Raw genomic sequence first — 11,603 nt, forward strand, 5'->3', positions numbered from 1 at the left:
GTATTCATATCTATTAAATTATTTTTTCTCATTCTTATTTAAAATTATATATGTATATATATACACACACACGCACACAAAAAAATAAAGATCACATAGGAAAACATCGCAAATACAAAGATATATGTGATTCGGACTTCGAAAGGAGACCTACGTCCACGGAAAGTTAATAACTTTCCTTTAATTTAAATTTAAACTACAAATACAAGAGGAAAAAAAATAAAAAAATGTTAATCATTAATGTCGAAGAAGAGAAATTCCTCCAATTTATATGCATCAAATTCTTCAATGAAAGGTCATATTTGCCGTCCTTATGACTGTTCTTTTGCATCAAGCCGAGTCAGTGGTGAGCCGAGCTAGGCCGAGCCGAGTCATGGTGGGCCGGACATATTTCTCTAGTCTCGGGTCTGGGGCTAGACCCAGCCCCCGGGTATATCACAGCCCAGGCCGGGTCATGACCCATGGCGGGTTGGGGGCAAAAAGTACAATATAGCTAGGAAGAATAGATGAGCATATTTATATATAGTTCCAACAGCTCAATACTATAAATCATAAACTTCACGAACATAATTCAGCTTTCTGCAGATGCTGCAACCTACGACAAACCCTCAAGTACAAAAAATTGGAAGCATAAAGCATGTCATGCGGTAAAATTGCATGTCGGAAGCACTAGAAACACACTACCAAGTATCAACCAAATCTAGAAAAGTAGACGAAGCATGGCTGCTCCCATGTCAAGCCTAATGGAGATACAGACGGGTTCACCATCCTCTTGACCTCAAAACATCCCAAGTGTTATTACTAACGATCTAAACTTAGACAATCAGTATGAAAAAACACGTATTTATACATTAAGAAGTACATATTGAACTAACGAAGAAAAAGCAACTATGAAGATTTACAAAAACGCACCAGCGAGTGCCGCACGGAGTTAAGATGCAGCAACCTTCTCTTACATATACAAACAGCCGTGACTCTATACCCTGAAAGCGACAACTAAACAAAAAGACAGAAATACTGCCAACAGGAGGAAAAGGCATACATTAGTAAAGGCTATGAACATATGGGAAAGGGCTCTCCGATATTTTCCCTTATCGCCTACTCTATGAGGTCATAAAATATAGTGAATTCTACAGGGCGGTAAACAGAAGCATAGCCGTGCTGACATCAGACCTTTCATGCAAATGCTGCTCTGGTCTGAGAATGGATTTTAATGACTCCTTTGGAGAAGGCATTGCTAGGGATAGAGACAGTGATGCAGAAATATCATCATCATCTTCTACAGCCTCATTTGGTTGTTGTTCCCGTGCTTTCCACTTGCTTCCAAGAGCTAATTCAAGATTTGGGATGTTAGATGCCTTATAATCTTCATCATCTGAAGAGAGTATACGTATTAGGTTGTCTGGTTTGGTATTTTGTACAGGACTTGATTCCGCTGGGAAGAAAAACTTCTCTGCTTTTCTCAAGTTGCCAGGAGTCACTTTGCTGACGTCTTCATACGTAGATTCTGTTGGCTGATCATTCAAGCTAGGCAACAAGGGATGTACCTTAGACAACGACCTCATGCTTAAAATTTCCTCTCTAAGGCTACTGCCACCATGTCCTTTACTATAACAGATCCTTTTCTGCTCTCTCTCATCATCTAGTGGAAAATTGATTGGTAAATAGGTTACCTCATGTTTCGAAAGCGTGGTTTCATCATTGCTTGTTATATAACCAGGAGCCTGAGAGAGAGAATTTGTGGTTGATGAGTATGCACGCTTCCTATGTGGCCTCTCCCCGAAGCTGACATGGCCTATCCCTGTCAGATTCCCTTGTAGCTCATCACAAACAACAGCTACATTCTTTGTTAAGACCTCTTCTTCTCCTGATACTCTCTCACTTCCGCTGCTTGCCTTATCTGTTCCTTAAAAAAAACAGAAATTTTACACTGTTAGTATAGTCAAACAGATAGGTTGCTTAGTTTGGAGTCAACTTACTAGTAAGTCACCTTTTCTGCAATCAAAAAGAGTAAAGGACAAGGGTGACGCACTGCTAAGTCCAATCTGTTCATTAGTTGCAGGCGCATGAGTTATAGGACATTTAGCTGACAGACTTGCAACATGTTTGTCCTCAAAATCATAACCAAAGTTTCTCTGCAAGTGGGTGTATGTCAGTTAAAGAAAATATCCACGGAAACGACAACTAATGGGAATGAACACCAATCACACAAGAAATAAAATAGAAGATATCAAGCTAGTCCAACAATTTGATTTATGAAAATATTTGTACATGTAATACACGGTTTTCAATATCAACAAATGGTTTATGGTAGACAATATGGATATCGTTTGAAGGTTTAAAATGCCAACAAACCTCTTCTGCAAGCAACAAAGTGACAATATAACTTATACACAATGAAAGTTGGAGAACAGTAGCATCAAACAGACCTAGAGCTTAGAGCAGACATATGCATAGCATTGACATGATCAACGAAAAAGAGACCCTTCAAGAACGAAAGGCCAGATTATATCAGAAAAGGAACCATTCAGACTAGCACAGTAATTGGAATTCACACAATTGAGATACACTGATACGAATTTTAATGGAATCAAGTTAATGAGGCTTGGTTTAATGAGTTCTGCTCTCCCTGCCACAATTTTCAGCCGATCCTAAGAGTCAAGATATTTCCTGTAGGCTAACAAGAAGTAGCATCAAGTTCATATGGTATTGCAAAAGAATCCACAAGAGAGTATCTCACTTTGTATATCTTAAATATATGAGATATTAAACTATTTTTTTTCCCTGCTGAAAACATCTCAGTGACCAGTACATCTCTTTGACATATATGCTTCAGATAAAAAGGTCAGCTAATTCTCAATAGACAATTTTTGAGCTTGCACTGCAAAGTTAAAAGCTACAAGAATTTAAAACCTTGAGTTATTAAGCTGTTAATAATTCACCTGTTTCTAAATAATACCTGCCAGTAGATTTAAGCTTAAATTTAGGTTGTATCAAAATCGTCCTTTAAGGGTTCATTAATATATTTGCTTAATTCCCAGGACCCTCCTCGAACTGTCATATACTTACTGCAAACCGATTCTCGGTACATAGTGCAAAGCAATTCACTCTGCTACGAAAATTGGTTCACCAGAACTATCATACAGCTTACAAGTATGTGGGGAGCAAAGTCCCTTATACACACATTTGCAAGGAGGAACGTGATGTGCGTGCCCGAATGAAGTGAGGTGCACACCACACACATAATAGACAATTTGAGTACTTATTCCTATATACGTAGTGTGAAAAGAAATAGATTGAATAGTGGAAGGGCAGATAAATTAATATTCATCTATTCAAACATTCGCTTCTTGTCATGATTCTGCAAGAATTACAAAATTGGTCCCTGTAAAGAATGGACATTGATCCCAATAATGATAATTTGGATAATCCTTCAAGTAAACCGGAGAAGGTTTGGTGGAACTGATGTTTGGGTTCAGAATTTAGCTAAAGATGAACTTGACAGTGACGGGAAGAAGGTTGGAAAGGGGGAAAACTTATCAAGGAGTTCAGTCTATAATTTATATGTTTTTCTTATGTATTTAGATATCTTGAAAGTGAAGGCATAATTAGCTTTCTTGTTTCTAGTTTTCTATTATACACTTTAAAAAATGGTAAGTGCACCCCAAAAAATTGCAACGTACCATGTAAGGAACTTTCAGACCAAAAAAACCTGCCTTCGTTGAACCCAAAATAGCGTTGAATCCAAAATAGCTAAGTGGCAAATTGTGTACCCAAATTCATATTACGACCTATTACGTGCTGCATACCGCGTAATGATGATTTCAATTTACAACTAACACAAGGATTAGGAGGTAGTAGGTTACATCAAACTAAGTAAAATTTCAAAAAAAAAAAGAAAAAAAAAAGAAAAAAAAAAGAAATTCTGGCTTGAAAACTAATGGGTAGATAACTTCTGGGATGGAAACAAGGTAGCATGTACATCGATGTACCCAAATGAATGTGGTTACGAAAAATGTAAAAAAATGTGTAGCAAAAATGAGAATGTTACAAACGACGTGCAGATATACAAGATAACATAAGAAATGATTGGATTCATAGTAAGGTAGAGGTTGTTCCCACTAAGGATAAAATGAGAGAATCGATTAAGATGATCCAGTCATATACACTAATTCAGTAAATGCATCAACTATGAAAGTGATAGGATCATAACTAACAGAGGAAGGACTCAAAAAAAAAATTAAATGGAAGCATAAGTACTTGGTTTGAAGCAGTAATAAGGATAGGATAGCGGTGGGAGCATAAGAGTACTTGGTTTGAAGCAGTAATAAGGATACGATAGCGGTTTACTTAGTTGGGTAATAGCCTTGAACAAAACCGAAAGAACGAACTGGATTCACATAACCAACACCAAAATTTTATGATAAAGGCTTTGCTGTTGTTTGCACTTTGGGGAAACAATAGAAGTTAGCATTTTAGACAATTACTTCACCTTGAAAACTTCTGAGTTAATCAAATTTAGACACAGTTCCCGTTTCCAAGAAAGTCGCAAACATTAAAGATCTTATTACCAGCAGAAGTTAGCATTTTAGACAATTACTTCACCTTGAAAACTTCTGAGTTAATCAAATTTAGACACAGTTCCCGTTTCCAAGAAAGTCGCAATTATTAAAGATCTTATTACCAGCAGAAAGTAAGCTTATAGAAGACATCAATCAAACAGTAGTAAGCACATCAATCCTAAGTTGCATCGAAACGGGTACAGTACCAGTACAAGTGCGGGTACGGGACACGGCAAATTTATGAAATGTAGGGTATGGGGGGCACACAACTACATATACATCAACATAATAATTTACACGAGATCATTATTACTTTCAATTCATGTGCTATTTGAATTTCATCTTTTTAAAGTTTATTTTATTATGTTGATTATTATAAATTGGAAAATGCCCATTTTTTAGCTAGACACTCAAACCACCCTTTTAAATCATAGTTTTTAATTTTGATATGGACCGAAACAAACCCGATCCATGTCTAACAAGTTTCAAGAAATGGACATGAAGTGTAGGATATACGTCCAATAAGCGTATGATAAGTATTTTAAATTAAAACATATATCATAAAATTGAGTACACGTCAGAATAAATGTATGCATATATTGAAGGAGTGTCCATGAAGTTTGGGTACAGGTAAGTGTTGGGTACGTGCCGTTTACGTGTACAGATTCATGTAAGAAGTACCCGGGTAACATATCATCAATCAGATAAAGATTGAAAGACATACAATGGTACTCTTGGATATCAATAAAACAATTCAGAAACAATGAAGCAGCATTAACAATATACTACCACCTAAAGTAATTCAAGAAATCAAGAAATGCTTAAAATAGTAAGCCTAGTACATATAGAAAATAACATAGATTTACCTCATAGTTCTCATCATTTCCCACTTTTGAGCTGGTGTCGGTTGCTTTAAACCTTGACTTAGGATGATTACTGAGGGGATCAGCAAGCTGGTCTGTGCTAGTTAATGCGTAACTAGCGGAAGATGAGTTTAGCTTTTTCTTCGATGCTGGCCTATTATAAGCAGCACGCTGAAATGAAGAATTATGAAGATGAGGAGATTCCTGATCTCTCCACATTCTATCACGTTCGACAAATGTAGTGGACCTCAATGCCTCAGCCTTGGGTGATATCCCACAATTGGTTGATTTTTCAGGACTCTCAACTGAAACAACTTTTTCAGAATCGGAAACTAAAGAGCTAAGAGCACAGGGTAGGTATTGAGTGGCAGGATCCATATTCAAAACTGATCTTGAAGGTCTCTTCTGAGGACTCAGCTTGGATGTCAAACTAATTTTCCTCCTCCTTTTAAACATACCCCAAAGGAAAAACAACCTATTCCAACCTGCAGACAACAAACAGCCTCTTGTAAAACGATTATCCACATATTTGGTTACATCTGCAAGCAATCGTAAAAAATAAGAAAATACCAAGCACATATAATAATAAAAAATGAACTTACGTTGAGAATACAAAGGCAGCTTAGTTGATGGGAATATAAGTAGTTCCACACCATCAAGTATCCCTCTAAGGGCTAGATCATTTTTAAGCATTTTTTCCAACAGCTTGCTATAACTCCTTTCGTAACTACAACGAGATCAACACAACAAGAAAGTTAGTGCATCTGATGAAACATTTGAAAGATGGACTAGCATATACAAATACATATACATACATATATAAAATAAGTAAGTGTAAGAAACAAACCTATCCATGTCTTTAGCAAAGAAAAAGAGAGCAATATTATGCTCAGTAGGACTAACTCCTACAGACTGCAAAGGCCATGAACTAATATAAGAAACTTCCTCCAACTGGACTTTGCACGGGATCTTGGTTGCTACTTGAAGAACTTTTGCTGAAGCAGATGTTGATAGATGTGCCTGAAACCCATCAAAAGATGCAGCTTCATTTACATTTTTCAGAACCTCAAGACTCCCTCTGCAAATAAAAGAAAACCAAAATGACTTCTGAAAGTACAATAGAAATGGATTCAAGCTTGACGATGAATTTTAAAAACTGAAATGTGAAAAGAAAAAAATGGCATACTTCCATATGGATTCAAGCTCTGGAATTGCTAAAGTTCTAAAAGGGTTTGCAAGTACTGAAGCTTGATCAGGCAAATGATGCAGCAAACGCTTTATATGGAGCTCATCTGAAACAGTATCAGTAGCATTTGATACATTTCCTTCAAGAGGGCAAGAAGAATCAATTGTTTGACAAGCTCCAGAAGTGCATGATGTTTCAACTGGTGGAGACACATCAGCGATATGTGTTGTTTTCAGGGGATCAAATACTGAGCTTTTCAAGACTTCTTCCGCATCAGATGTACCTGCCAAAGGAGTGCTATTTCTTGGCTGATCTGGAGAACTAGCATGAAAATCCTTAGAAGCTACTTCACAGCTTTGATTGGCAATGGAAATAGGAGAATCCTCTAACTCAGCTCCCTTTCTATGGATTTTCTGTAACCTACTTCTGGAAATAGTTGGCAATGTGTTGTTTCCAACCTTTGAATTCTTTTCTATGGGAGGCTTAGAGGCTGATGATGGAGGCTTCTCGGTTGAGCAAAACTGTGTCGCATGACCTGTTTCATTACATTTTTGACAGTGTAAATTTTGACTCCCATCTGAAACTGAATGTCTAGAACTGCCGAAAATACTAAGATCCTTGGGTTTATCATCTTGATGAACTGAATCAGTAGTATGTAATGCACCTTGAGGTTCAACTATATCAGCGTTATCACACAATTTATCAGAACTATTGGAGCTTCCAAATGCATCTTCCTTGGGCAGTGAGCATGGCCTTTGATCCTCGTTAACTTTTGCGTTCAAACATGCAGTTCCAAGAATCGTAGATGAACATTTTGACAGCAGGTTTGCTTCATTCCCTCCTAATAGACAAAATAACCGGAAAGAGGTGATTGACAATTTTGAGTCTACAAATCATTACCAGGAAATGATTAAGATTTCAAATTTAAGCTAAGACAAACTTTGAGGCAAGACTATTTACCTAAGGCATTTGCGTCATCTGAACCTTGTTTCATTCTAAGTATATTTGATTCAGACATATCATTCACCTTTAAATCGTGACGTGGAGTGTTCATACCCATCTTTGAAAGAACGCTGGTGTGAATCCTTGGCGATAAATCAGTGGGGGAGCGGTCCAGGACAGAAGATCTCTTCTTTTTAATTATTTTTCTTTCTTTCAATTGTTTCAATGATTTTGGGTCTTCAACTCGTGTCTGATGAATGAACTGTGTTTTACATGCAGGCTCAGTATTATAATGACCAGAGCTCATGTTTTTGAATGATGCAGACTTAGTCATCGATCTGGCTAATGCCTCCTTCCTTGTGTTGTTCAAAGAAGGTCCTCTTGAGATTTTTGGCTTAACAGGGATACTATCAGTAAGCTGTTTGACTTTCGGTTTCTTCGAATTTAGGTTACCGAAAGAACTAGACCGTGATAGCACTCCTGCACAAAGACATAACTAATAAGATTGAAGAATTGAACTGCTTCTTTTACCACCAATTTGGTTTGTAAACTTACCATGATGAGGCTCACGCCGGGCTGGGACCTTTGACGAATTAGAACTCACCATAGATTGTGAACGAGAAAAATAGATGGAACCGCTTGCAGCCTGACCTCTGTTCAATGCAGGAAGGGTTGCTACCTTTTCTATTACTCCCTCCATGTTTTTGAATGAATTCTCACGCGACAAAGCAGAGTTTTTCCTAGGACTTCCCATCCCAAAGCATTCAATGGTTTTTTGAGGGCTTTTGCTATTTAAAGAGATTACTTCCTGACTCTCTGAATGTCTTTTAGCTGAGATTCTTGGACTTTGCAACCCTCTACGCAACCTCCTAATATCTCGATCAACATCTTCCATATCCAACTTAGGCTTCAAATTTGATGAATTTGCAAGCTTCTGACTGGTTTCAGTCAAACATGTCAGTTTTGATGTTCTAAATGCAACCTCAGATGTATAAACCTTTTTATTTTCACTATCCTTCTTGCATTCTTTTGTTATTCCCTGGACCACTTCAGACTTATCCCCCTTCCTAATTTCAGCATACTCCTTAAGCTTCAACTTCTTTGCTGTTGCAAATACCTTTTCATCCTCTTTCTTGACTTCACCATTCTCCTTAAGGTCAGATTCTTTAGCTGTTCCAGATACCTTGTAAGGCCTATCTACCTTCTGCTTTTCAGCATCCTCCTTCATCTGGCACTCCTCACATGACCAATTGCCTTCGGGAAGTTTACGCAACATCACTCGCATACAATAACTAGTAATTAGGAATTAGCAGTTAGAGTTTAAACATGATAATTAAATTTACTATTGGAGATAAATCTATAAAGACGACAAAGGGGCTCAACCATTGTAATGGCTTACGTGTGTTCTGCGCCATCACTGCATTTACTACAAAAAGCAAGAAGCTCCTCACGACCAGCATCCCCACAGATATCACAGACTTTTACCTGCAATCAAGTCAACAAAAATAACCACATTTATAAGTGAGATATCCCAGCAGGTATTAGATACAAAACGAACAGATATACATTGTACATCACAGAGTGTCAATAGTTTTATCTTATCAAATATATATTTTATAGGACACTGTATCTTGCTCTATTAGCCAGAACCCAAAAGCAATCACAAAATAAAGAGTGATAAGATAGCACAACAAATAGAATCTATGAAAGTGGCCACTACACAAGTGGCCAGGTGAGCATAGGTCAAAGCCAGAATGTCATAACAAAGTTAGTAAGATCTGAACAAGCTCCCATTTCTCTTGGAAGAATTAGGAGATATTTGTTCAGAATAGAGTGGTTGCTGTCTTTATCCATGGTGCACCTCCAGAAAGAACAAAAGACGTACATATAGAAGAAACTCAAGCTTATATTCCTAGTTTAAGCCTCAACAAGCACCAAATAGAACGACTTCGTGTTTCTTTCGGCCATTCCTTAACCCAACTTCATGCAAGACCAACCACAAAATTAGTGTCACATATGAGAATAATAAATCAAAAACGTCTAGTATCAGAGAGTAAAATCAGACAGAATCAAATGTATAAGGTAGATATTTCTGTTAAGAAAAGTATAGGTACTCACATCTGTCAACTCAGCTTCTGATTCTGAATCCCCGCTGCTCATGACCTGCTGGGGTTCTTGCACATTAGATACCTCCACCAAAATACTAGGCATTTCAATTTCCTCGCCTTTGCTGCTTGACTTCATAACCTCATCAGATGATATCTTAACTAAGCCATTTTCATTTTCCAAGCCAGTAATCTTCAATGTATCTGCAGAGAAGGTATTTCCAGCGTAACCTGATTTACTGTTTTCATGATTAAACGATGGGACATTGAGACTACTAGCCACCTCCACTTTTCCTAACAAAGATTTAACATCAATATGGAGTTGACCACTTGCACCGCCATCAACATCCTTATAATCAGCATTGTGGCAAGAGACATAGTCATCTTGAGAGGCGGAACATGGAGATTGGACTTTTGGAGAAGAATGTCTGGATATCTCCTCAGTGAAATTGGACTTTCTGGAGAAGGAAGCATCTGCAGAGTATGCACACTTCTGCAATGACTCTTCAGGGGACGTTATTCTCCTCCCACAGTTACTCAGGCCATCCTCATTTTCACCGCCACGCAAGTAGCCTGTGGCTTCATAATGACCGGTATCTTCAATTTCTCTTGAAAGTAAACCATGAACTGATACAGAGGGACAAGCAGCATTTTTCTGCGCCGACTCCATATTACAATAACCTGCCCCAATATTAGAATCTTTAATCCCGCTAACACTAGATATGTTGTCTCCATGGCATTCTAATCCTGATATCCTATTGCACAAATCAGATGTAATAGGCCTATTTGAGGAAAACCAAAAATCACCCTTAGATGTTAAGTTTGGTAAAGAACTAATAATACCATGAGAATGTGTATGCTACAATCCTCCTGCTACATTGATAAAGCAAAGACTAAGTTAACAGAGCAAAGAAATAATAATAATATGAGTATGTACATAAAGTGTATGCTACAATCCTCCTGTTAAATTGATAGAGAAAAGACTAATTGAAAATCTTAGGATTTGATCAATTCTAAATTGAAATATAACTCTTGTTGAGAACGCCTTCACTTGATAAATGGTAATCCCTGCTTTTCAGCTCCTTTTGAAATTAAATGGTGTGAACAGTCAGTCAAGATCTGTCCTCTAGCAGTGGTTATTTTTGCATAGACAAATATATGATCTCCATCAAATAATCACTTTCTTCTCACCCATGATCCCTATTTTTCATGATAATTTTGTACTCTTTTTAAGGATCTAGAATAATGTGCTATTAACACGCTATCTCCATAGAGCAAGCCCTCTCAGTTTCTTATCCTTCAGGGGCATGTTGTCTTTAGTTTAATCAAGGTTAATTGCAGACATCCCTCCCTGAACTATTTTATTAGCATGTACACTCCTGGATGAATTTTTTTACCCCTAGGGGGTGCCTATGTTGCACGAGTACGGGTATGGACACAGGCACAAAAAATTTGTAAAAGGTAGGGTACAGAGACATGACTACATATACACTGATACACACACACGTATTGAAATTAATAACTTACATGAGGTTGGTATTGTTTTTCCATTCACATATTATGAGTACTAAAATTCATATAGCACTTTTATGTTTCTCTTATCGAGTAGATTACAAATTGGAAAACTGCTTGTTTTTGAACTAGATACTCAAACAACATTTAGAATCATACTTCTGAACTGAGCATGTGCCAAAACAAGCCTGATCCCTGTCCAGAGAGTTGCAAGAAGCGGCTACGAAGGGTAAGATATACGTCCAAGAAGTGTATAAATGTTTTAAACCAAAATATCAATTATATACCCAAGGAGAGTTGGAGTCGAGTACAACTGTACAAGTAAAGGAAGCATCTGATACGGGTAGAGGAGCCCATATAAGACGTCAGGTAACTTAGCAAGTGTACATGCAAATAATACAAATTTCCCTCTCCCTCCCCCCCCCCCCCCCCC

At 37.6% G+C, this 11,603-nt stretch overlaps 1 protein-coding gene across 9 annotated transcripts in view; it reads right to left on the reverse strand.

Moving 5' to 3' along the window:
- Nucleotides 773-11,603, reverse strand: part of LOC109837443 — a 12,594-nt gene continuing 1,763 nt past the window's right edge. For 2 of the 9 annotated variants that reach the window (XM_020405686.1, XM_020405687.1), the window contains exons 3-12: nucleotides 9,672-10,440; nucleotides 8,953-9,038; nucleotides 8,109-8,845; nucleotides 7,572-8,033; nucleotides 6,612-7,452; nucleotides 6,273-6,503; nucleotides 6,028-6,152; nucleotides 5,429-5,910; nucleotides 1,991-2,135; nucleotides 773-1,906 (exon numbers count right to left, since the gene is read on the reverse strand). In XM_020405686.1, coding sequence (XP_020261275.1) covers nucleotides 1,131-1,906; nucleotides 1,991-2,135; nucleotides 5,429-5,910; nucleotides 6,028-6,152; nucleotides 6,273-6,503; nucleotides 6,612-7,452; nucleotides 7,572-8,033; nucleotides 8,109-8,845; nucleotides 8,953-9,038; nucleotides 9,672-10,440 — 4,654 coding nt within the window. In that variant the 3' untranslated portion in view covers nucleotides 773-1,130. Of the gene's footprint in view, nucleotides 1,907-1,979; nucleotides 2,136-5,428; nucleotides 5,911-6,027; nucleotides 6,153-6,272; nucleotides 6,504-6,611; nucleotides 7,453-7,571; nucleotides 8,034-8,108; nucleotides 8,846-8,952; nucleotides 9,039-9,671; nucleotides 10,532-11,603 lie in introns of all 9 variants that reach the window. The other 7 variants (XM_020405694.1, XM_020405693.1, XM_020405691.1 and 4 more) reach the window with 6 other exon arrangements.

This window comes from Asparagus officinalis, chromosome 4, assembly GCF_001876935.1.
Source record: "Asparagus officinalis chromosome 4, Aspof.V1, whole genome shotgun sequence".
In the NCBI taxonomy this organism is placed as follows: Eukaryota; Viridiplantae; Streptophyta; class Magnoliopsida; order Asparagales; family Asparagaceae; genus Asparagus; species Asparagus officinalis.